The sequence below is a fragment of the Prionailurus viverrinus genome, chromosome B2 (assembly GCF_022837055.1).
Source record: "Prionailurus viverrinus isolate Anna chromosome B2, UM_Priviv_1.0, whole genome shotgun sequence".
Lineage (NCBI taxonomy): Eukaryota > Metazoa > Chordata > Mammalia > Carnivora > Felidae > Prionailurus > Prionailurus viverrinus.
Window position 1 is genome coordinate 136,371,807 of NC_062565.1, and position 26,472 is coordinate 136,398,278.

At 46.1% G+C, this 26,472-nt stretch overlaps 1 protein-coding gene across 7 annotated transcripts in view; it reads left to right on the plus strand.

The window, feature by feature from the left end:
• PLEKHG1 (pleckstrin homology and RhoGEF domain containing G1) overlaps positions 1-26,472 on the plus strand; it is a 237,951-nt gene that overhangs the window by 205,479 nt on the left and 6,000 nt on the right. For all 7 annotated transcript variants that reach the window (XM_047858247.1, XM_047858243.1, XM_047858245.1 and 4 more), the window contains 8 exons: positions 1,903-2,085; positions 2,179-2,274; positions 2,471-2,557; positions 8,717-8,750; positions 12,245-12,340; positions 14,412-14,450; positions 16,448-16,470; positions 21,420-23,061. In XM_047858247.1, the coding sequence (XP_047714203.1) occupies positions 1,903-2,085; positions 2,179-2,274; positions 2,471-2,557; positions 8,717-8,750; positions 12,245-12,340; positions 14,412-14,450; positions 16,448-16,470; positions 21,420-23,061 (2,200 nt within the window). The remainder of the gene's footprint in view (positions 1-1,902; positions 2,086-2,178; positions 2,275-2,470; positions 2,558-8,716; positions 8,751-12,244; positions 12,341-14,411; positions 14,451-16,447; positions 16,471-21,419; positions 23,062-26,472) is intronic.

Sequence of the window (26,472 nt, forward strand, 5' to 3'; positions counted from 1 at the left end):
CAAAATAAATAAACATGAAAGAAAAAAAAAGGTTAGGGGCACCTGGGAGGCTCAGTCAGTTAAGCATCCAACTCTTGATTTCAGCTCAGGTCATGATCTCACGGTTTGTGAGTTCAAGCTCCCATCAGGCTTTGCACTGAGAGTGTAGAGTCTGCTTGGGATTCTCTCTCTCTCCCTCTGTCTCTGCCTCTCCCCTGCTCGCTCGCTCTCTCAAAAAAATAAATAAACTTAGGGGCGCCTGGGTGGCGCAGTCAGTTAAGCGTCCGACTTCAGCCAGGTCACGATCTCGCGGTCCGGGAGTTCGAGCCCCGCGTCGGGCTCTGGGCTGATGGCTCAGAGCCTGGAGCCTGCTTCCGATTCTGTGTCTCCCTCTCTCTCTGCCCGTCCCCCGTTCATGCTCTCTCTGTCCCGAAAGTGAATAAACGTTGAAAAAAATAAAAAAAATAAAAATAAATAAATAAATAAATAAATAAACTTAAAAAAAAATGTTTATGTTGGTCTAGAGGCTGGTGGCAGGCTCCTTTGTGTTCCTGGAGTGAGACATAAAAGCCCAAAGTGATGCCATGCTGTGTAGAGTATCTGTGGAAACTCAGGAAAAAAGATACATTATTCAGCCCATAAATTTAAGCAAAACCGTAAGATGCATCTATAGGCAGCCAGAGTATGATGTGATGCAATAGACTATCAAAAATCAAGGGAAGGCAACATTCTAATCTTTCAGGTCATGTCTTTTTTTTTGTAACAGTAAGAAAAGGTTTAATAGTTCATCATCCAGATGTTTTGTGGACTTAATGTCTATTGCATATTCGGAAATGGCTAAATGACTGTTTTTTTAGACCTTGTAAATCTGTTTGGCGTTCTGCAGACATTGCTAAATCAGGCTCAGGCTCAGACTTTTATCTCCATTACCATCCATTTCCACTTTCAACCCATGGACATTTGGGTTGTCCTGTATGGGGGCCGCTTAATTAAATGCTCTTTGTGAATATGTTCATTTTTCAAAACAATAAAAAATCAGCTTTCTTAAAGAACATTGGTATGGGTACACAGTAAAATCCCAAAGATACCTCAGGATCATGCTCTCAATTTATATTTAGCAAGCACCATTAAAAACATAATGGTAATGAAATTAATTTCCTTTCCCCAAATAAATGGGATTAACATCAGGAAATCTCTAAGATGTCTCTTACGTGATTTGTCACAGGCTTTAGTTTCGAGTTACTTATATGTAGTATGGATTTCAGTTTCTGGAAAAAGGTTTCCACAGCAATAGCTCTGAAGGTTTTCTGCAGAGAATGTGGGTGAGAAAGTCAAGGAAAGGATGGCTCTCTGAGAAGGTCACATGCCAGTCGCCTCTTTACCTAGCTTTTGAGAGGCATAACTGCTGTCATCAGCCACAGAGGAGGGATTATCAAGGAGCGGAAATAAGTAATTGGCAACTGATCAACTAACAACTCGATTCATTTCTGTTAGCCCTTATGTGACAACCCCCATAAATGTGGATATAGGTCAGGGCACCCGAGTGGCTCAGTCGGTTAAGCTTCCGACTTTCGCTCAGGTCGCCATCTCCTGATTCGTGGGTTCAACCCCTGCGTCGGGCTCTGTGCTGCCAGCTCGGAGCCTGGAGCCTGCTTCCAATTCTGTGTCTCCCTCTCCCTCTGCCCCTCCCTCACTCATGTTCTATTTCTGTCTCTCAAAAATAAACATTGAAAAAAAAATCTTTTTTTAAATGTGGATTTGGGTCACGGATCATTAGACACCATTGGATACCAAATAGACCCATTAGGCCCTGTCATAGAATATTCAGACACCACTCTTGAGATTTAGCAAATGAGAGACCTTTCCCTCTCTTCCATGGCTTCCCATCTCTTGTTTGATCACACAGAATGGTCACTTTTTCAGGAGATACAGAGTCTGCTCACTAACTGGAAGGGGCCAGACCTGACCAGCTATGGGGAACTGGTGCTCGAAGGGACCTTTCGCATCCAGCGGGCCAAGAATGAGCGGACGCTCTTCCTCTTTGACAAGCTGCTTCTGATCACAAAGAAGAGAGACGACACGTTTACGTACAAAGCACATATCCTGGTAGGTCTGAATGTTGGCCATGGGCAAGGGCTTCGGCCGCTCGTCCCATTCTCCTCCAAGTGCACCTCACCCTCTCTCTGCTCTCCTGCTCAGTGCGGCAACCTCATGCTCGTGGAAGTGATACCAAAGGAGCCTCTCAGCTTCAGCGTCTTCCACTATAAGAACCCCAAGCTGCAGCACACGGTTCAGGTAACAGCAGAGGCCTCCCCTCCCTGCAGGGCTCGCTCTTGTAAACGATGGGCGCCGTGGGCCAGCCGGCCCTTCCAGAGCCTTCTGGCCACACGGTGTGTTTCCCGTCTCGTCAGAGGGTTGGTTATGGGAGTGTCTGAATCTCGTTCGTCATGGAGACGTGAGTCGTCTGACCGTCCGCATTTCCTTCCGCTAGGCCAAATCCCAGCAAGACAAGCGCCTGTGGGTTCTGCACCTGAAGAGACTGATCCTGGAGAACCATGCGGCAAAAATCCCAGCTAAGGTAAGGTGCCGAGGTCCACAGACAATAAAATTAAGGTCATCCAAGTCCTAGAAGGCAGCCTGATGGCAATAAATGTTCAACTCTAAAATAAAGAAAATTGGGAGATAGGATATTTATGGGATCAACTAAATTAGCCATGTATGTTAAAAAGATTCACAGGGCCACCGGGGTGGCTCAGTCGGTTAAGCATCTGACTTTGGCCGAGGTCACGATCTCATGGTTTGTGGGTTCAAGCCCCACGTTGGGCTCTGTGCTGGCAGCTCAGAGTCTGGAGCCTGGTTTGGATTCTGTATCTCCCTCTCTCTCTGCCCCTCCCTCGCTCATGCTCTGACTCTCTCCCTCTCAAAAATAAGATAAATAAACATTTTAAAAAAAGATTCACATATAGGGAGATTGTGGAAGGTTTTTTTTTTTTTTTATTGTGGTGGTTATATTTTGTTTTGGGGCTTGAGGAAGGAAAAAAATAAGGAAAAGGCTACAAGAAGATTTCTAGAGAAATAGTAGAGTACAGTTATGAGAAGTATTCAAAGCTATACTAAGCAGCTATTGTGAATAGAGCTAGCTGAGGTTCTGTGGGAATGCTAAGGGAAAGAAAATACAGACTCAGCTGTGAGGGAGTTTGTAGATGAGGGAGGTAGCTATACACACAACGAACTGTTTGCTAAACAGGAAGAATTAACAGAGGTATGAACCAAGTGTTGTGGAAGGATAATGTGTTCAATTACAGTTGAATAAGGAAAGGAAAGAAATGCCTTCCTTGTGAATGGGGGCATCATGTTCACAGCTCACAGACCGTGCCTTGGCGGAAGGGCTGAATCCTCAGGAGATGGAGTAGGAGGTGAGGCCGGACAAGTGGAAGGCAGTCCGCTGGGCTCTGAAGGTCTTGAAGGCCTAAGAAGTCCGAGTGCATCGGCGGTGGGAAACCACCGGAGGCTTCGGAGGAAGGGCTGGCAGGGTGGCCCCTGTGTTCTGAAAGTGTGACTTTAGAAACCGTGTGACACACGAGTTGACGAAGTGACACTGGAGGCGGAAGAAGAATGAGCAAGCCGCCACAGTAGTCTAGCAAAGAGACGAGGGGCCCTTCGGGGGAGCCACGGCAACGGGGGGCCGGGGGGTGGGGGGGGAGCAGGTGCAAAAGCTCTCAGAGAGGTTGAGCAATGGTCTGTCACCCACTAAGCGCATGAGGAAAGAGAGAGATGGGAGTCAAGCATGAGTCAGGGGTTGAGCCCAGAGGACGGTGTGGAGTTCTGAGATAAGGAGAGGAACCAGTTGGATGGGAGTGAGGAGAAGCTCTCACAAGTGCGTGCGTGCGAGGAGGCGGGTGGGCCCCAGGTGGAAATTCAGGTCTTGGAAGCTGCGGGCCTGGAGGCTCTCTTGACACAGACAGCGACTGAGGCCCCGAGCTTTGTAGAGGATGGCCCATGAAAGCCCGTGAAGGAAAGAAGCCCTGGGAATCCCAACATCTAAGTGATCTACCAGCGGGTGGGGACCTAGAGCACCACCAAGAGGGGTTAGGTGGGAGGCCCTAAGAAAACCCAAGGAGAAAGCTGTGCTGACAGAGGAGGAAAAGGATCTCAGAGAGCGTGAGGGGGCAGCCGTCTGCAAGGCTGCAGGGGGCGAGGCAGCCTCCAACAGAAGAGGGGATACACGGGTTGGCAACCGAGAGACAAAGGAGAGAGTGCAGTGCGTGGCGGAAAGAGGCGGAAATGAGAAGAGGCAGACCGGGTACAGACTTCTTGAACACAGTTCAGAACACTTACCAGGCGGTGGTTTGAGGAGTGAGACACTTGGTGCAGGTGAAGCACGCCGTGGACGTGACTGTCGGCGGAGGGAAGGAGAAAGGGAAGGAGAGCAGAAAGATGAGCGGAGGCATGCTCTTTGGGAGCCATTTTGGGGAGCGGGGAGCGGGGGATCAGGAGCGCTGGGTGCGAGGTTGGTCTTGGGGAGAAAGAAGACAAATGAGAGAACCTTTGAGACAGACTTGAGTGAAGATAGGAGAGTTGGATTTTCCTGGGGTTGGCGATGATGTCATCGGTTGGCTGGGGGGGCTGGGGGTGCCCAGGGGGGTTTGGGCCCCTGAGGGAAAGTGGAAAGGCTCAGAACACTTGCTAAAGAAAGTGGTCCCGCGTGGAGGGATAACTACAGGGATGGGTGCATCCAAGACCTAATGAAGGGGGTCACCGTGGATCAGTGCGGTGAGGTAATTTAAAAATCTGCTCAGCAATTTGGAAACAAGTGTTGAGGAACCATAGCGCAGGTGGGTTCCCCACGGTGAAGGTCAGCAGAACCAGTACAGGGGAAGGTGGGTGCTAATCAGCACATGGGTGCGGTGACCGAGCGTGATTTCCGGGCTGAGCGGAGAGGGAGGGCACCCAGGAGACTGGGCATGGCTTGAAGGACTGCTGGCTGTAGAGTCCAGGAACCGGCACAACAGCAGCCAAAGGTGGGCAGGTGGAAATACGGAGGTCTGTAGCTGAAGTAGAGACTTGTAGAGCCCCTGCCTTAGAAGCAAAGCAGTTCTCCGTGCTGCTAAGGTCCTGGGGCCGCTTCTGATTGTGTGTCGCTGTTCTGGAGTGGAGGAAAAGGTTGTCAGAGAAAAAGTGGCGTGAGGTAAGGGTGGAGAATACATTGTCAGCGGTGACAACGGATGGTGACATGGTCCTTGCTGGGCGGGGCGGGAGTGACGTGGAACAGAAAGCGGGATGACGGCCATGGGGGTAGAACTAGGGGGAAATAAGAAACATGAACATTGCGGAGAAAAGAGAGTCCATTTCACTCTGGGTACTTTGCAAAGCACTCGAAGCTCGTTCTCAGGGGCTGTCAGCAATGATCTTGTGCCCAGGAAGTGAGTGTGCAAAGGTGTGTGCTTTGAGTTAAGCGTGAGTCTCATTTCATCGGAGTGTCGAGAGCTGGAAGGTACAGCTCATGCAGAGAGGTGATGGTGTTTTCTTCGTGGTTGGCTAGTGGGTTGCTGGCCCTGTGCCTCGGAATGCCCTTCTGAGCAATGACCCAGTGTCTTTGACATGCCCCACCTCTGGTTCACCGGTGAACTGGGAAAATCAGAACTCCCGGAGGATTCTGAAAGGCCGTTACAAAGCAAGACTAGCTGACATACCAAGATGTGTGGGTTCCAGGGGGGTTTCCCTTTGTGCGTTAAAATGATGAATACAGTCACAAGGCAGGTGCATCTCTGTACCCAAATTCCTGACCCTGACCCTGACCCTTTTACAATCGAAGCGTCACTTGTTCCGCCACAACTTCTAGAACACACGTACAGTGTGCTAACTGCTTTGTGTCTTTAGTTCGGCCTCAGCAAACCACCTGACACGAAAGATCTTACTCACCCCATTATGGAGAAATAAAAGCAGAAGGTCAGGGACGTTAAGTGAACTGCCCAAGTTTATGTGGCGAGTGCATGAGTGAGCCTGAGTCAGACACAGGTCTGGCTGGCTGCAGAGGGCAAGCCTTAACCATATTGCCCCCAATGGCAACGAAAATTCACTTATTTAATAGACTTCATCCCCTATAATGTGATAATAATTTTCTACTTTATTGAAGCAGGATTATTATTAAGCTAAACTCTCCACTTCTTTCTTCAAGGCTTTTTCTTCTTATTTTTTTTTCTCTAAAGCTTTCAAAATCTGTGTATTCCTCTTAGGTAAAAGAAATGCATAATGAGGAATTTTTGTGAACATCAAAAAATGCATCACAGCCGTCTAACAGTGTTACCACAAGCTGATGGAAATTCGTGTTTGTGGCTCCTCCCAGCTTCCTTGAGTTCCTTTAATTCGGCGATGGTCCCTGGCTGACTCCTAGAGGAAGATGTGGGAATTGTACTTTCCGGAAATGAAATGTCAAGACAGGAAAAATAAATACCGAGTTCGTCAAGCCGAGTTTATAGATACCAGGAAGCTTCTTGGAAATAGCCGTTGTGTTTATTCATATACGTAGTGTATAAACTCACTCTCGTCCTGATTGAGAATAAAGACAGAAAGGTAGAGGCTTTTGCAGCTTATATAATCACCTGGTCCTTTAAGGGCACTTCACAGAAACTGAGCTCACATTGGCGTTTGAAATTAATTCCAACTAGTCATTGCAAACTCCGAATATATGATAAAAATATCAGTGTTACAAAATGTATGCATTTGTTATCTCAGACTTAGGGTGGCTTCAACAAGCCTTTTTTTTTTTAAACCTTCCTCCTCCTCTATTTCTTTATTTTTTTAACTTTATTTTTGGGGGAGAGAGAGGGAGCATGAGCAGGGAGGGCCAGAGAGAGAGGGAGGGAGAGAATCTCAAGCAGGCTCCACACCATCAGCACAGAGCCTGATGTGGGGCTCGATCCCACGAACTGTAAGATCACGACCTGAACTGAAAAAAAGAGACGCTTAAACAACTGAGCCACTCGGGCACCCCTTCACCTCCCTCTTTTTTTTTAACTAGATATTACCATTTATTTTTATTTTTTTAAGTTTGTTGTATTTATTTTGAGAGAGAGAGAGAGAACACATAAGTGTGAGCCGGGGAGGGGCAGAGAGAGACGGAATCCCAGGCAGGCCTCCGCACTGTCAGCACAGAGCCCAGTGTGGGGCTTGAACTCAGAAACCATGAGATCGTGACCTGAGCCAAAATCAAGAGTCAGACGCTTAACCGACTGAGCCCCTAAACATTACCAGTTTGCCCAAATGTTTTCACTGTGCTATCACGGATTGTGGCAAAATACAAGAAAAATTATTTTTAGGTGATTTTTAGTCTGATGTCCGTCAGTTACGTTACACGACCCCTGAAAAATGAAAATGACGTGAGAGGAGTTCTACCTAGACTAATTTTTTTTCCCTCTTTGAATCCTCAGGCAAAATGACTCATGTCAGGGTCATTAACCATCTTTTTTTTTTTTTAACGTTTATTTATTTTTGAGACAGAGAGAGACAGAGCATGAACGGGGGAGGGGCAGAGAGAGAGGGAGACACAGAATCGGAAGCAGGCTCCAGGCTCCGAGCCATCAGCCCAGAGCCCGACGCGGGGCTCGAACTCACGGACCGTGAGATCGTGACCTGAGCCGAAGTCGGACGCTTAACCGACTGCGCCACCCAGGCGCCCCATTAACCATCTCTTTATATCTCCCTAAACATTAACCACATTGGCAACAGGGACAATGGCCAGAAGCCTCAAAGCAGTAAAGCTGTGAGCGTTGAGGTGGGGCGAAAGATGTGTGAAGGAAGCCCCGGTCAAGGTTTATCTGGCCCAATCCCTTGGCGGGTGGGCGGTGACTTCGCTGCGTTTAGTGCCTATCAGTTGAGCCTAGTAGCAACTCTGAAAGGTAGGTCCGGTCTTGCCATTTGTGGCTAAGGAAACACCTCCAGCTAGGAAAGCACGAGAGCCGTGTCACAAACCGTGTCCTCAGGGCCCTTCCCCCTGCCTGGGAGACTCTAGGGCACGGGAGAGACGAGTTACAGGCGTGCCAGAGAGAGCCAAGAGAGGTAGCTAAGGATAATCACAGAGCATTTGGACAGAGGAAAACTGGAAACTCCCAGCAATCTTTTTTGCAACAATTCAGAACAGTTATAAGGCCCCCGTGATTTGGAGAAGGCTGGAGGTATGGATCCTAGACCCCTATCCCTTGAGCCTTTGGTTCAGTAGATCAGGGTGGAATAGCCGGGATCTACATTTTATAATGGGCTGACCGCCAGATGCCAGGTTTTAGAAACCTTAGTGAAAGGCTCCCCCCACTTCCTCCTTCCCACCTCTCCTTTTCTCTCTCTCCCCCCCTTCTTCTCCCCCTCTTCTTCTCTCCTTCCTTCCTTCCTTCCTTCATTCCTCTCTGTCTTCCCTTCTCTCCTTCCTTCTATCCTCTCTCTCTCCTCTCTCTCTGCCTGCCTTCCTTCCTTCCTTCCTTCCTTCCTTCCTTCCTTCCTTCCAGATGGAGGCTGTAAGCTTAGCTCTGCTGATCGTGCAGCACGTGCGATCCACAGGAGGCACTCATCTGTTCGAAGCCCTTGAACTGTGTGTTAATGCCTAAAAGAAATAAGGAGTTTTTTTAAGCTTTTTCAAAAATCCCTTATTCCGGTGGGATAAGACCTGTCTCACGATAGCGATAGGTAGTTTAAAGAAAAAACAAAGAGTAATTGTAGTTACAGATGCACTTTCTTTTTCTTACAGGCCAAGCAAGCAATACTTGAAATGGATGCCATTCGTAAGTTTTGTTTTCTTAATACAATTTGAAACCTTCTTGTCTACTTGTATCTATCATCTTTTCTATCTTAAAGTGTATAAAAATGTCAGGTGTAAGGAAAGCACAGTTCTTTCTTCACTGTTTTCACAAGCGGAGCTGGCAGAGGGTATCATCTTTTCCTTACGCATTGACTCGTTTGTATATGGATTTCGCTGCTTTATCTCTGAGTCGCCTGATGGCCGGCCCCATGTCCAGATCTCTGTGTCAGCTGCAAATGTAACATACGCTTCCAAGGTCAACTCTTACCCTCCCCTCCGCCTGCACCAAAACTCAAGGTTTTACATACATTTCTGGCCGCACCCCACTGAAGGACAACCTGTTGATTACCTGCAAGGATCATGCCCACGAGACAGTGAATGGTTTCCCCGATGCAGCTCACATTTGAAAATTTCCACTGCTCCACATATGGGATTGTATTTCCAGGCTTATAAAAACAGGCAGAAAATGAATACAAGTGAGGTCTTTCCTAGCACATAAAACCCGGCTCAACACCGTTTATCGATTCTTGTTCTCTCCCAGATTAAATAGACTAAGAAGAGAATCAGTGGTTTCAGAGACTGACAACCGGGTCAAACAAAAACTTGTACTTAACACATCTGAAATAACTTACTTTTGAGACATCTTTCCCCGGGTACAAATACTGATTCACGTCCCTTCCATGCTGCTGGCGGTTAACTCTGCTGCGAAAGCAAGAGGCGTTAGTGAGGGAGAAAGATAAGCTTCCTCCCCACATGGCTGAGGTCCCCCATTTCATATCCGGCAGCTCCTGAGAGATGATGGGACGTGACCCCAACTAGAAGGCTAGGCTGGGGCCTGCTGCCCTGTCTTCTCTAACGCCCCCACCCCTGCCCATTTTATTCATTGGAAAGCTCTTGAAGACTTTTTGGTGGGGCGCCTGAGTGGCTCAGTCAGTTGAACGTGTGACTTCAGCTCAGGTCGTAAGTCTCACGGTTTGGGAGTTCGAGCCCCACATCGGGCTCACTGCTATCACCACAGAGCCTGCTTGGGATTCTCTGTCCCCCCCCCCACCCCTTCCCTGCTTGCACTCTCTCTCAAACAAACATTGGGGGGAGAAAAAGGTTATTATTTTTTTAATAAAAACGCTCTAAAGAGAAGGCAGAGTCATGGAGGGGCATGTAAACGTTAGGACGAAAGGGGAGGTGCGTGGGTGGCTCAGTCGGTTAAGCATCTGACTCTTGATTTTGGCTCAGGTCATGATCTCATGGTTGGTGACTTCAAGCCCCACGTCGGGCTCTACACTGTCCGTGAGGAACCTGCTTGAGATTCTGTCTCTCTGCCTCGCTTTCTGCCCCTCCCCGGCTTGGGCTCTCTCTCTCCCTCTCAAAATAAGTAACTTAAAAAACAAACAAAAAAATAAGTTTATCTGTCTAAAACAGAAAGAATTAGGAGGAAAGGTGGAGAAAGAGGTCTGAAGAAGCCCCTATCTCTATGACAAACTTCATTCAGTAGAACTATTTCCTCATTCTCAGTCTCTGGGTGCTGGTTCATGGACACCATTAAGATTCTGTGAGTGCACACACAGAATTATTTCAAGCCACTAATCGGTGCTACGTGGCTTTCTTCCAGGCCCAGGCCTAGGCTAGAGCAGCCCAGCCCAGGAAAATCACCTCATTTGCCCCACCTTGACTTTGGACTTGTCTGGGTAGGAATAGAGTAGACCAGTCCGTTGGGCCAAGTGACCTCATTTATGTACCTTTGCTACTGACATTGGACAAATGTGTGTGGTCTTTACAATTCTTAGAACCCTCTCGAACTGTAGACACCCTCTGAAGAGCCTTAACTCCACGATAGCCATGTCCTAAAATTGTTTACCCTTAGGCTTCAGGGTGTAGATAATCCCTGAATATGCTGGAGTGCTTTAGGATTAGACCCGATTTTCCTTGTTTTTAATGCTGATTTATTTTTGAGACAGAGTAGTGTGTGGGAGGGAGAGAGGGGAAGGGAGAGAGAGAATCCCAAGCAGGTTCTACACGGTCAGTGCAGAGCCCAGCCTGGGTCTCGATCTCACGAGCCATGAGATCGTGACCTGAGCCAAAATTCAGAGTGGGACGCTTAACCGACTGAACCACCCAGGCGCCCCTAGACCCCATATCCGTCACTTGATCTCGGCCAAAAGGCCGAGAAGCGATAGACCCCATATTCTTTTTTTTTTTTTTTTAATTTTTTTTTTTTCAACGTTTATTTATTTTTGGGACAGAGAGAGACAGAGCATGAACAGGGGAGGGGCAGAGAGAGAGGGAGACACAGAATCGGAAACAGGCTCCAGGCTCTGAGCCATCAGCCCAGAGCCTGACGCGGGGCTCGAACTCACGGACCGCGAGATCGTGACCTGGCTGAAGTCAGACGCTTAACCGACTACGCCACCCAGGCGCCCCATAGACCCCATATTTTTTTTTTTTTAATTTTTTTTTTCAACGTTTATTTATTTTTGGGACAGAGAGAGACAGAGCATGAACGGGGGAGGGGCAGAGAGAGAGGGAGACACAGAATCGGAAACAGGCTCCAGGCTCTGAGCCATCAGCCCAGAGCCCGACGCGGGGCTCGAACTCCCGGACCGCGAGATCGTGACCTGGCTGAAGTCGGACGCTTAACCGACTGCGCCACCCAGGCGCCCCAGACCCCATATTCTTAATCTGAAGCCTGTGTGCTCCTTAGACGGGCAGAAAGACATAAACTCTGAAATTAAATGAAAATCCCTTTTCTGGTAAGAGACCCAAAGCATTCATCAAATGTTCGCAGGACATTGCTCAGCAGTGATGAACCAAAGCATTCATCAAATGTTCGTAGTGTCTAGAAAGATGTTAAGAGTCACTGCAGCAGAGGCCAGCTTCCGGAGGGCAGGAGTATCCCGACATCCTCCACGCCAGGCACAGACACCTCGTGAAACTGTGCTTCAGTGGAATTCTCCAGATGGCTTTGCCTTGACAGAGTGTCTTCTGTGGCTCATCGCCACTGTCTGTCTGGGGCCTCGTGAGCAAGTTCGGCTGTGGTGATGTTTAACAGAACCGTCTGCCCTCTGTGGGGGCAGCGCGTTGCCCGGGACCCTGAGTGGCAGTAGGAGGTTAACCACACCTTGCACGTTTTAAGTAACTTTCTGCAAAGGGTAAAGCCAGTGGCTATGGCTCTCTCTGCTAATGAGCAAAAAAGGAGACTGCAGAGAGAGCATGTACGTGTGCACGTGCGTGTGTGTGTGTGTGTGTGAGGGGTGGAGGAGGGAGAGAGAGCGCACACGTGTGCCAGAAAGGCACACGTCCCTGTGGACAGACTCCTGGAAGTCCCCGTGATACATAGTCAACACCAGTTAATGGAAGGAGAGACTATCCCATGTCTGATGAAAAAGAATAAACCCACAGATATCCAGAACAAGCCGTACCAATTTTCTGAGAAGTCGCTGAACACCTCATTCTTATTGGTGCATGTGGTTCTCTTTTCAGACTATCCCGGTTTCTGTTACAGTCCCGAGGGAGAGACTAAAGCATTTTGTGGTTCTAGAGACGGTTCTGCTCCATATCGGCCGAGAAGGAAATCTGGTAAATAGTGATCAAAAGCTAATAATCTGGGGGGACTAGTAATGAAAGATCCTTTCAGTCTGGCAAAAAACACACTTCCCTTCTGGTGTCGGAGCTCACGGCCAGTTTGAATACATTGGAAGCTGCCCTAAGATGGGACTGTCAGGCTTTCGTTCTAAAACTTTTCTGTGTGTCTCTCTATTTCCCAGGGAATGTAAAACTATCAGTCCACTAATTCCTCTTTGCATAGCTTCTTACCACTAGCTTGTAGGTACTTAAAGCCTTATTTACTACACTGGGGAAAAATTGTATCCTTTCAACGACACATACAAACGATCATTCAGACCTAATGCACAGATCATTCAGACCTTTAGCACATGTTTGCTGAACCAGACTCCAGGTAGCATTCTCTTAGGCCTCAGATATTTTTTTTTTCATTTGAATCAGCATTTATTGAGTACCCCCGTGCTGGGCTAAGGACTGGGAATGCAAGAATAAATAATACGCGTGATTCCTGCTTGCGAGGAGGTTGTAGTCCAGTGGGAGTCAACAAGGGTGAATAAGTACCGGTCCGTATAATGGAGCTGTGCTGGAGGTTGAGTAGAGGGAGAGGCCAAGGAAAGAGAGAGATTAACTCTCTAGGAAGGCGAGAAAGCTTCCCAGAGCAGGGGACCTGGGATAGAGTCTGGGGGCTGAGGAGACAGATGAGACGGGGGAATAGCATGTGCAAAGGCCCTGGGGCTGGAGCCAGCGTACCTTAGATCGGACCTCTATTGCCGGTTCTTCAGCCTGGCTGGATGAAGCCGTGGGTAGAGGTACAGGCATGCAAGGTAAACCGGAAGGAGAAGGGGCTGGAGCTGCAGAGGGGGCCTAATCACAGAAGGTGTGAACTTGATCCTGCAAGCTACGGAAGGATTTTAAACAATGGGATGTTTACCTTTTAAATACAGAATTCTGGGGGCGGCTGGGTGGTTCAGTCAGTTAAGCACTGACTCTTGATTCCGGCTCAGGTCAGGATCTCACAGTTCACAGGATCAAGCCCTGCGCTGGGGTCTGCACTAACAGCACGGAGCCTGCTTGGGAGTCTCTCTCTTCGTCTCTCTCTGCCCCTTCCTCGCTCGCACTCTCTCTCTCTCTCTCCCTCTCAAAATAAATAAACATTTAAAAAATGTTTTTAATTAATAAAAAAAGGAATTCGGGTTTGATGTAGAAACTGAAGTAGGCATTCTGTCTGGTCTGGAGGAGAGAGGACAAGAGCCTGGATTAAGACACTGGGGAGTAGGGGGAGTGGGGGGAGTGGGGTGGCATTATTGGGATCCCACAGGACTGTGATGGATGAATACGGGAGAAATGTTGAATGATGTCCTGGCACCTAACTTGGGTGGGTAATGTCAGTGACAACCAAGATAAGAAATTGGATAAAGGAACAGTTATGGGGGGAGACAGGTGAGTTTGAGGCATGTTGGTTTTGCTTGGTCTATGGGCACATTGGGGAAATGTCAGATCGGCAGTTAACATTTGAGGTCTGAGGCCTGGGACGAGGGTCCACTCTAAGGATATAAAATTGAACACTGTCCGCTTATAGGTGGTAGTTAAAGCTAAATAATTTGTTCTACTGGTTGTTGGGAGGGTGGTTTTCTGTTGTGCAACCCCTGATTGCACAGCTTAAATTAAAAAAACCTTTTTTTTTAATCTTTATTTTCTTGAGAGAGAATGAGACAGAGCGTGAGCAGGGGAGGGACAGAGAGGGAGGGAGACCCAGAATCCAAAGCAGGCTCCGGGCTCTGAGCTGTCAGATCAGAGCCCCATGCAGGGTTTGAACTCAGGAGCCGTGAGATCATGACCAGGGCCAAAGTTGGATGCTTCGCCAACTGAGCCTCCCAGGGCCCCCTGCACAGCTTAAATTTTATCCTCCGGTTTTGTCGGAGTGAATGTCTTGCTGTCGAGTGTCTCTAAGCAGTGGGTTTCAGGTGTATCTGATTAAAAAAAAATAGAGCTCAGTTAATTTGCCTATAAACTAATAATGCACTTATAAAGAAAAAAATCTTGATTTGGTTTTGCAAATGATGCTGATCTTATTTTTTTCTCCTAGAACCTTCCTCAAGATCACATAAAGTCTTGAAGACCAGTGGTAAGTCCTAAAATATCTTTCCTTTTTTCATTTCTGTTGATGTCCACTAAGTTAAACCATATTTAAAAAAATAAACACCAGATGAGTTATGAATTGATACATTTGATTGACTTCTATAAGTAATAGTGTCCTGTTTTTAAATATAAAACCAAATGACTTAAAATGTTTGCAATATAGATAACCCGGCATAAAAAGATTAATATACCTATTATGTAAAGAAATCCCACATATCAAAAAGAAGAGACAAAGGACTCTCTTAAAAGGTAGAGAGGGGCCCCTGAGGGGCTCAGTCAGTTAACCGTTTGACTTCAACTCACATCATGATCTCGTGGTTCGTGAGTTCAAGCTCCATATCGGTCGGGCTCTGTGCTGACAGCTGAGAGTCTGGAACCTGCTTTAGATTCTGTGTCTCCCTCTCTCTCTGCCCCTCCCCTGCTCACGCTCTGTCTCTCTCTCTCTCTCTCCCAAAATAAACAAACATTATAAAAAATTTAATAATAAAAATAAAAGGCAGAGACCATAATTGGGCATTTCACAGAAAAAGCACAAACTGCCAATAAAATATATAAATAGTCATCCATGCTAGTAATCGGAAAAATTGTACATTAAAAAATTTTTTTACATTTATTTATTTTTGAGAGACAGAGAGCACAAGTGGGGGAGGGGCAGGGAGAGAAGGGGACACAGAATCTGAAGCAGGCTCCAGGCTCTGAGCTGTCAGCACAGAGCCCGAACCCACAAACCGTGAGATCATGACCTGAGCTGAAGTCGGGCACCCAACCGACTGAGCCACCCAGGCGCCCCAGAAAAATGATACATTTACAGGAGATAAATGGGGGCTGGGGTGAAATCGGTAAACTCCACCAAAAAATATAGAAAAACAGGCACTCTAAAATGAATAGTGTATCAATTTCTCTAACGTTTTTGGAGCAGAATTTGGCAAAAGCCATTTAAATTTAAAAGTGTGTGTTTGCCCTGGACTCAGCAATTCCGCTTTTTTTCACTTTTATAAATTTCATGAGGACACTTCCTGTATAGACGTACTCACACAAGTATGGCTAGATCAATGTGTGTGTGTGTGTGTGTGTGTGTGTGTGTGTGTGTGTGTGCGCGCGCGCGCGCGCACGTGCTTTGCAGCCTTTGTAATAGGACAGCACCTCGAATGCCCATCCAGTGGGAAAGAGTTAAGTAAATTGTACGTGGAATATTCTGCAGTTGTCAATAGAGTACCTTCCTATCTACTGACCAGAGTGTCTACATACATTCAGCAGGAAATGCAATGCTGTGTTTGCACCTTTCTTTTAAAAACAAAACCATGTATTGTGGTGGGCTGGTGTCAGTGGGTATGGGACCAGGAAAGAGGACCATCAATCAGTCTGCAAGTATGGTCATTTCCACAGGGTGGGATTTGTGGAGAGGGTTCGATCCCTGTTTCCTGTATATGCTTCCGTAATTAAACAGTTTTTGAAGATGATACACACGTCATCAGGTGATCCAAAAGGACGTCTGTAAGGATGTGGCTGTACACGCCCCCCGCAGACACCCACCTGCACCACTCCTTAGCCCAGCGCCAAGGTGACCCCAGTGATAAATGCTGTCTGTTCCTTGCAGTCAAAACCAGTAAATGTTTAAAAATTAGCAGCAGCATAGTCTTATGTTTAAGTGATTGTCATGGCTTAGGGCGTGTATTTCAGGTAATACGTATTTGGGAGGAAGGCTGTGGAACGTATTAACGTGAATCGGTCTGTTGCTCGTAGGGATTCAGAAAGATACTTCACACGCAGATGTATGGAGAGTTGTTTTACATGTAATCCAGGATATATGAACAGGATAAACCGAGTGGCATTTTCTGAAAATTAGGTCTAGAGGGCCCCAAAGCCTCTCAGGGTTCCGTTATTAGCAAGTTTTAAAGTCCTGTGAAAGAGGAGGTTTACATAAGTATGAGTTACATTTTTAAACCTCAAAAAAAAAATGTTTAAACCTTTTTTATTTTTCAGAAACAGCACAAGACATCCAAAAGGTAAGCATTATTACATTTCTTATTTTGAAATGTTTACTGAGGGACCCTTTAAAGTACCCTTATATATCTCATCCCCGGTCTGTATTCCAAGTGTAAACAGTGATTTCACATCTTGAGGTAAGATTTAAGTAAGGGCTCGTCCTTATAACCTCCTCCCTCCCCCTGCTTCATTTATCAGAACCAAGGCAATGATTTCTTCATCCCTCTGTCCCACCTCTCACCTCCAAAGCTGTAAGGTTACCTAAGCTGTAAAGCTGCACCCTGAATGCTAGTGGGGTCCACCCCACATTGCCCTGCACGTCTGTGCACACAAGACCCAGGCTCCTGCGTCCCAAACGTTGCCCCCTTTTTAAAGCATTAGCCTTCGGTCACAGGGATCTCCTAAGAATATGGTCCCACTGTTGGTAGGAGACGTAGGGACATATGTCAATATAATGAAGCTTCACTATGTGAAGTTTCATTTTTCTTCCGGTAAAAGGTTGGGAGAAGGGGAATAAAAATGGTGTGCTCGGGGCGCCTGGGTGGCTCAGTCAGTTAAGCGTCCGACTTCAGCTCAGGTCACGATCTCGCGATCCGTGGGTTCGAGCCCCGCGTCAGGCTCTGGGCTAATGGCTCGGAGCCTGGAGCCTGTTTCCTATTCTGTGTCTCCCTCTCTCTCTGCCTCTCCCCCATTCATGCTCTGTCTCTCTCTGTCTCAAAAATAAATAAACGTTAAAAAAAATTTTTTTTAAAAATGGTGTGCTCTTTTGAAAGATGCATATCTGAATTTATTACCTATGAAGCACAGATCTTGTATCCTGACCTGGATCATGTCTAATATGGCTGCTGACCAATTGTCTAAGTTAGTAAGTCTTCGAAAACTGGTTGTGGTTTCTTGTGTAATGTCTTATATCTGTGAGGATGTGGTTACAAAGAGCTCTTCCACAGTTCCACTGCACCACTCCTTAGCACAGGGCCCAAGCAACTCTGTTAATAAGTGTTTATTATCCCTCCATTAAATACAGTAAAATGTCTAAACATCAACAGTCTTCCCCCGAAGTAACTTTCTTAAGATTGGAGCATGCGGATTTTTTTCAGGAGGCACATATTTTTGTTTGGAAGCTTTTGAAACATATTAGTGGGTTATTGTCCTGAAATCCAGCACGAGCTTTTGATTTTTGTTTGTTTGTTCGTTTGTTTTCATAAACAGCACAGAGGGTACCCTCGCCTTTAAGGCAGCCAAACTCAGACCTCGGACCACTGAGCCCTGCTCAGTACCAGTCGGGGGGGGATCACTCTGTTGGTCCTAAAGATGGGATCTCAAGAGCTTATTGGAAATTTTCAACAATAGTGATCCAAGCCAGGTCTCTGTATGGGAGAAGAAGTAAAGCAATGTACTTTTTTCTTAGTGGTAAAGTTCTGTCTCCTAATGCTAATGAACAATACCGAATGTAAGGAGGATAGACTTACTGATGACTGAGGAGTTTATACCAGGAAATACTCTTGTTTGTTTGGGTTTTTTTAATGTTTATTTTAGAGAGAGACAGTGACAGAGCACAAGCAGGGGAGGGGCAGAGAGAGAGGGAGCCACAGAATCCGAAGCAGGCTCCAGGCTCTGAGCTGTCAGCACAGCCCGGACGCGGGGCTCGAATTCACAGACGGCGAGATCATGACCTGAGCTGAAGTCGGGCACTTAACCGACTGAGCCACCCAGGCGCTCCAGAAACATTCTTCATAATAGCTTAACATTTCTCCCGGAATACATATTCCAAGGCCATTTGTACGTGTATATGTATGAACGTGTGTGGTGGGGGTGGGGGGAGAGAGAGAACGGGAAGGAGGGGGAGAGAGAGAGCAAGAGCAAAAAAGGGGGGGGCAGTTAAGATCATGTACATGCTATGGATTCAGACATGGATTCAAATCCATTTCTGTCACTCCTAAGCTGTATGGCTACAGGCAAGTTGTTAACCTTACCGAGACTTAGTTTTCTAATTTACAGAATTGTCATAAAGATTAAATGCAAAAATACGTGGTTTTAAAATTTTTTTTAAACGTTTATTTATTTTTGAGACAGAGAGAGACAGCATGAACAGGGGAAGGTGTGAGAGAGAGGGAGACACAGAATCCGAAATAGGCTCCAGGCTCCAAGCTGTCAGCACAGAGCCCGACGCGGGGCTCGAACTCACGGACCGTGAGATCGTGACCTGAGCTGAAGTCGATGCTTAACCGACTGAGCCACCCAGGTGCCCCACAAAAATATGTTTTTAAAAGTGCTTATTAATACAAGGGCACGTGGCTGGCTGAGTCAGTAGTGTGTGACTCTTGATCTTGGAGTTATGAGTTTGAGCCCCACATTGGGTGAATTATTTACTTAAAAATAAAATCATTAAAAAAAAAAAGTGCTTAGTACAGAATCTAGAACAAAACACATGCTCCACAAGTGGTAGCTATTCTCGTATCATTATAAATAGCCATAATGCTGAGAATGTAGAAAAACCATGAGGAAAAAATGTTCTTCACGGCTCTAGTGAAGATATATGTGCCTCTAGTGAGATGTATAAACCGCATGCTTGTATGTTGTGCTAAATCCTCATATTGATTATTTCTAAAGCTAAGAGTTTCTTCAGTTCTCCTGGTGATTTACTGGATATAAAATATCAGTTTCCAAAGTCCAAAGTTTCAACTAATTAGTTTTATTAAAAGCATCTTTTGATATTAAAAATGTAGGTTTATTCATTTTCTAAATTGTCTGGGAATCGTTCTGGAATGGAGATTTTAAGAAAGTGTTACTTGGCTGTTCACAAAATGCTTTTGTTACACTTCCAAAGTGCTTTGTCATGATTTTACTAGTTAATACTAACTTTTTTTATTTTGTAAAATGTAGCCACTGGCTGCCCATATTTTATAAACATGATACCAGTACAGTCTGAGTAAGGTAAAAAGGGAGAGATATTAAAGGGTGAGGAAAGAAAATAGAGCCATAAATATAATCTCATATATATATATATTTTATATATATCCATATATATATATCCTATATAATCCATATATATATATCCTTATATATCATATATATATCCTATATAATCATATATATATTAATCATATATATATTTTTTATATATATATTTTATATATATCCATATATATCCATATATATATCCTATATAATCCATATATATATATATCCTTATATATCATATATATATCCATATATATCCTATATAATCCATATATATATCCTTATATATCCATATATATCCTATATAATCATATATATATTAATCATATATATATTTATATATATTTTTTATATATATCCATATATATATCCTATATAATCCATATATATATCCTTATATATCCATATATATATCCTATATAATCATATATATATTAATCATATATATATGTGTGTGTGTGTGTATATATATATATATATATATATATTTGTGTGTCTGTGTCCATACGTGTGCATATTCATTGGTTCCTAGTCCTCAAATGGTCTATGGTTTGATCACATGAAAAAAAGTGAGCACAAGATTAAATGACTAATGGGGTGGGGTTTTTTTAGCTTTTAATTTTTAACAGAAAAATAACATTCAGGATGAAATTTTTTTCTTGCCTTCCCTACACTTCCCTTCCCTCCCTGATACACAGACAGGCAGGCAGGCAGCCACATTGCCGAGAGGTTATTCCAAGAAAATATGTATCCCAGTTTCATGGACAAGTGATGAAAAATTCTTGCTCATTGGACTGTTCTAATTGGTTATTATAGTGCTTCAGTCAGAAAATACGTCCCTGGTGCTAATCAGTTTGAGCTGGTCTTTTTTTTTTTTATTTTTTTTAATGTTTATTTATTTTTGAGACAGAGAGAGACAGAGCATGAACAGGGGAGGGGCAGAGAGAGAGGGAGACACAGAATCGGAAACAAGCTCCAGGCTCTGAGCCATCAGCCCAGAGCCTGACGCGGGGCTCGAACTCACGGACCGCGAGATCGTGACCTGAGCTGAAGTCAGACGCTTAACCGACCGAGCCGCCCAGGCGCCCCTGAACTGGTCTTAACCCTTGCAACTCTTTGAAGCTGATCCTTCTACTACAGACGGCCTCAGAGGCCGATCCACTCTCTGTCTGCACAATTGAGGTCCATCAAGAAAGGTTCCAAGTGATAAAAGACCCCAGTGTGTTTTTTTATGAGACCTTGTTAATGTCGCTCATATTTTACTTCCTAACAGGTATCTAAATATTACTTAATCAAATATATTTTGAGAGAAAGTGAAAAGCTCAGCAGCTCAAAGGTGGATTAAGTTACATTCCTGCAACAGAGTCTCTGCCTAGAATTTATAAATCAAGGCAGTGCTGGTCAGGTAGGTGCAAGGCAGGTCTGCAGATTTCAGAGCAAGCCTCGAGCTGTGCCGTCAGGTTACTGACAGAGGCTTCTGGTATGCCAGAAACCACAATAGGGTTCCTAGGAGTCAAGTCTCAGAGAGAAACCAGAAACCATGGCCCTCGATACCCATGTACGTTCACGCGTATAATGTTATTTGCCAAGTGCGCGTCGGAATTATTCGAAGCATCTAAGAGTTTTCTGTGTTTTGCCGATTCCCTGCATTGGGATAAGGGATTTGGCGTCAGACCTGGGTTTGCATCCCAGCCTTTCTACCAACTAGAGAGAGCCTGGGTTTCCTTCGTGTGCGATTGGTGCAATCACATCTAACCCGCAGAGTATGAGCATTACCTGTGGAGAATGTCTGCAAATGGCCTGGCCTGTTTCTAAGTGACTGTCAGTTCCTGTCCTTTCTGCCCCTTTTTGCAAAACTCTGACGTGCTTTTCCCCTCAGTGAAAATCAACATTTACCGATCATTTGCTTTAAGGATCTTATAGTCCGGTGGGAGAGGCAGTGTGTAAAACCAGGGCACTCTGTGTCTATGGCACTCCGGTTCAGTCAATATGTCTCTATCTGCCCCAGGTCTCCAGAGAGGAAGGGTCTCCCCCGCGGACCTCAACGGGACCATCTCCCGCACAGAGGAACAGTCAGCCGAGCACTTCTGCCATTATCAGCGTGCTTCGTGGGGGAGGAGCCATCAGAAACATCTGGACGGACCACCAGATCAGACAAGCCTTGTTTCCTAGCCATCGGTCCCCTCAGGAGAATGAGGACGGTGAAGATGACTATCAGATGTTCGTGCCCTCTTTCTCCTCCTCGGATCTGAACTCTGCCAGACTGTGTGAAGACGGCACTTCCAGTCGCCCGTGCAGTTGGCACATGGGACAGATTGAATCCACAGAAGCCACCGGCTCTGGCCACCGGGTCGTCAGGCGGGCCAGTAGCGCTGGCGAGAGCAACACGTGTCCCCCCGAAATAAGAATTCGGGACGGTGGTGGCTCTCAGTATAGCCCCCGAAGGGAACTGCAGAGTGACCCTAAAACAGAAGGGCAGGAAGGAATGACTCCCTTTGGGTCATCCGTAGAGTTGACCTTCGATGACGTAGACCACGTCTATGACAACATAAGTTACGAGGACTTGAAACTGATGGTTGCCAAACGGGAAGAAGCCGAACCCACGCCCCCCAAAACAGCCAGGGACTCTGTCCGCCCCAAGAGCACCCCGGAGCTGGCCTTCTCAAAGAGGCAGGCTGACCACGAGAAGACCTCTCTGCACACGATGAGGGACGGAGCGCCAACTGGTCGCCAGGCGTCGAACCAAAGCACACACGAACTCCAGATGGTTGAGGAAAACATCTATGACACCATAGGGCTCCCAGATCCACCCTCACTGGACTTCAAATGCAGCAGCCTGAAGCGTCCCAAGAGGAGCACCTTCTTAGGTCTGGACGCCGACTTTGCATGCTGCGACAGTCTGAGGCCCTTCGTTTCCCAGGACAGCCTCCAGTTCAGTGAGGACGAAGCCCCTTACCACCAGGGCCCCTCTGATAATGATTATTTGAGTTTGCTCTATAACTCTTTCAGCTGTAACCTGTCCCTAGCCGATAAATCGATATCTGATAAACTGTCTGAAGAAGTGGACGAAATCTGGAATGACCTGGAAAATTACATCAAGAAAAATGAAGTCAAAGCTAGAGACCGGCTCCTGGCAGCATTTCCCGTCAGCACAGAGGACATGCCGGGCAGGCTGTACTCCGAGAGCACCCCCGAGCTGGGCAGGGAGGCGGCACGTTCCGTGTCCACGCTGTCACTCCCGGAGGGCCACGCTTTCCTCACGCCGCTGAAAGACAGCGGCAGACCTAGCCGGGCCAACTGCCCGTTTGAGGAGGACCTGATTTCTAAAGAAGACTCCTTTATGAGTCTCAACCGGCTGTCTCTGGCCAGTGAAACACCTCCCATGGAAAATCCCTACGACTTGGCCAACAGCGGTCTGTCCCAAACAGACTTGGAAACCCCTGACCCTGGGATGGATGCCACAGATAAGACAAGAAGCAGGGTTTTTATGATGGCCAGGCAGTACAGTCAGAAGATCAAGAAGGCAAATCAGCTCTTAAAAGTGAGAAGCCCAGAGCTGGAGCAGCCACTGGCCGGCCAGCAACAGAAGTCCACGCACAAAGACCTGGCGGCCATCTTAGAAGAGAAGAAGCAAGGGGGCCCTGCCATCGGTACGTTCCTTCACACTGCTTTCCTTCCTTCTTGGAAGTAGGATGTGAGGGCAGCTTCCAGGTTCCAAATGCCCTTAAACCTTGAGAACGTTGCCACTCAGACGTTCATTCTCTCAAATCGAGACCGCTGCCTTACTAACAAACACTGGCGAGGCCGTTGCTCATCTTTTCCCACTTTTGGCTCAGAGTCTCTTGGAGTAAGATTTGGTCTCGGAGGCTTTTGTTGTAGGTGTGTGTGACACCGTCACTACAGGCTTGATGGTTTAAGCCCCGTTCTCCACTCTGAAGTGTAAAAAATAGCAGTCAGTTGAACTTGTGGCATCACGTAAAGCCTTTCCCTGTGAATCAGTGTGCTGGGAATGAGCAGTGGCTCAAGTACGCTTTGAAGATTTGGAAGCATATGGAATAGGGTTGTTCCAGAATCCCAACAGAAAATGCCCACTCATCCTAACAGGGGAAAAGGAGTCCTCTCTGCTCTCTTTAAGAGCTATTCACATTTTATACCTTAGTTGTTTTCCACGTATTTCTGTTACCAGTGTGTGTGTGTGTGTGTGTGTGTGTGTGTGTGTGTGTGTGTGCGCGCGCGTGCGTGCGTGTGTGTGTGTGTGTGTGTGTGTGTGTGTGTTAAATAGCTGCTATCGTGCATTTAATACTATCTCACTTGGTATTCTCACATAGCTTCCAAAAAGTTTAGTAACTTCAGTCAAGCCTCCTTTCTGGGGCAGAAATCTGGGATCTCAGGTACAATATTGGCAGGACTGGGGCTAAAGGCTTGACTTCTCTCTGTGTTATAAAGAAGTACATACACAAAACTCGACACTGATCCTGGTGGAAGGACACATGTGTGAATGAGACACATGACTGTCATTGGAGGAGAAACCTGAGGGCATGCTGCTTCTCACCTCAGGAGCTTTTCACCTCTAGACCCAGAGAGATTTCTGGGGTTAGGCCCAGGAGTCTGCGGTTTAAAACAGTGTGGTCTTTTGATCCTATTTTAAGAATCCCTGCCCTAGATTTTTCTGACAAAGGACCACCTCAGTATCAAATGAGAGGAGGCCTTTCTCCAATTAAAAGTAAAACCCAGATGGGTCAGTATCGAGGCACATTCAGGTAGTTAGCAGGATAGTGACACGGCTCATCTGGCCAGATTGGTGCCACTCACCCCCTTTCTTGGAGGTTGATTTCCTTCTCTTCGTGGAAACCAGAGAATGAGAAGGGGATCTCCAAATCCAAAATGAAGCCACAAGTTACATGACAAGGACGTGTAGGGATTTTTTTCAAGCTTGGGAGTATTTAAGAATTGTCTACAGCTTGCCTCTTTTTCTAGAACGAATCACACAGTGAAGTTTCCTAACAAATAGGGCCGTTAAGCCCTGGAATTGCCACCTGAAGGACTTTGCAGACTCTCTTGAGTCCTTCTTCTTCTTTTTAAATAAAATGAAGGTGAAAAGTGGATTTTGTATGAGTGTGAGAGACCAGATGGGCATATGTTTTTCCCCCTTGCGAGAATATGCTCGAGTTGGTTTGGATCCCTTTTCCAACGGTAGCGTTGCTAAGCTGGTTTGTTGTTACACGTGGAAAAAAAGTGGGTTCCGGCCGCAGAAGGACTCTTTGGGGACAGAGATGGCCTTGTAAACAGCAGTGCAATCACTGGCCAAACCTGGGCTAAGAGAAATCTGGTTCCAAGGTTTCTGATGATGGTAGATTATACCAGCAGACTGTCCTTTAAAAAGTGGTAATCGCCTGAGCCCGGTTGTTTTGAACACGGACCATCTATTAACATGCAAAACTCAAAAATTGATAGAAGCGTGTCCTTCAGTGCTGTTTCATTCGGGCTTACAACTACTTTGAATGGTCTTCTTTTTTACCCACCTCTTAAGTATGGACAGATTTTCCTTTTGGGGTTTTCTTTCGCTGCTTTTCATTTTTGGTTGGTTCTCTTTTTGCTTTTACCTACTGATGTCTTCTTGGGATCCCATAGGATCTTTTGTCAGCTTTGCATCTGGGTCCTTTCTTGACATGGTGGGCTACTACCGACGTTCTCCCCAACCAAGAGGAGGAGATCGCTCCAAAGTCGTCTTCTGAGAGCCGGGTCTCCCCTGCTGTCTGGCAGGAGCACGTCCCTAGGGCCTGCCATCTCTCAGACCTGAGGAATCTTCCATCCGGGTGGATCGAGACCACTTCCTGTGCCCACTAGGCTTTCAATCAGTTGACATGATGACTCCTTTTCTCTCTCTTGTTTATCTGGGCACAGGACGTCATAATCGAACGGACCGATTCTCCAGACTTCTTCGTATGGGCCTTGCCACTTTGCCAGGAGCTTGCTCTCGGTGTTGTACGGAAGGAGGAACGCCCTATTCACCTGCTGAAACTCTCGAGCACCTTTATTGAACTCTCTGGCGGGGGGTCTACAGGCCCCGGGTCAGATTTCTGCCTTTAAATCACCCAACCAGGTCTAGTTTCCCCCGCTGTTTAGAGCCTACGATAGCATGCCGGCCTTCTCGGTCAGTCAGACCTCCCTTCTGATAGTCTTTGAGGCCACGAAACCTTTGGGTTCCCTTTTTGTGTGATGTTTTACGTGGGAGAAGACTCCATATAGGTTTGAGGAATTTCCCTTTTTTTTGCATAGAGAAGGCAAAATAACATTTTATGCTTTGGTCCACACCTCAAGCAGTATCAGAAACATTGACATTAATCGTCTGTCTTGAAAGCAATGTATTTCATACTTTTCTCGGTAAGGATCAATTCAAGCTTTCATCTGGAATCCTAAGAACACCACCACTGAAATGAACAAAAGAGAAGTAAACCAGGGACAGCCCTGGGTCGTCACATAATGATAATAGACATGTTCTATAAAGTCTGTTAATGCCAGAACTAAGGATGATGGGGACCTCTGAACCAGCTGACCGATACTAAGGTTTTTAGATTAGAAGTGTCGTCTTGCACTGGCTATTTCCTATATACATCTGGCTAAAGAAATCTATTGAATGACACCTGTTCCTTTGGAAGCAGTCTCTTATTCACATTGCCATCAAACAAGTTATAGACTCTCTTAGAATGCCAAGCTGAGACAAAACAGAACAAAAGCTCCACAACTTAGATAGGCACAGTATATTGTCTACTTTTAAGATGCTTTTTATTGCAAATCTATAAATGGTCGACTTTTTATTATCCAAAGGTAAACTGTGTGCATTATGAGTTGTCTATAGGAAGCATTTTAATCAAAGACTGCTTTCCTGCTTCCTCTTTTTCTGCTATGCCCCTGATTTTCTAGGCTGCCTTTCTACTCTCTGGGGAAGGGTCTTAGAAAAAGCACATTCATTTTTTTAAAAAAAATTTTTAATGTTTATTTTTGAGAGAGAGACAGAATGTGAGTGGAGGAGGGGCGGAGAGAGAGGGAGACACAGAACC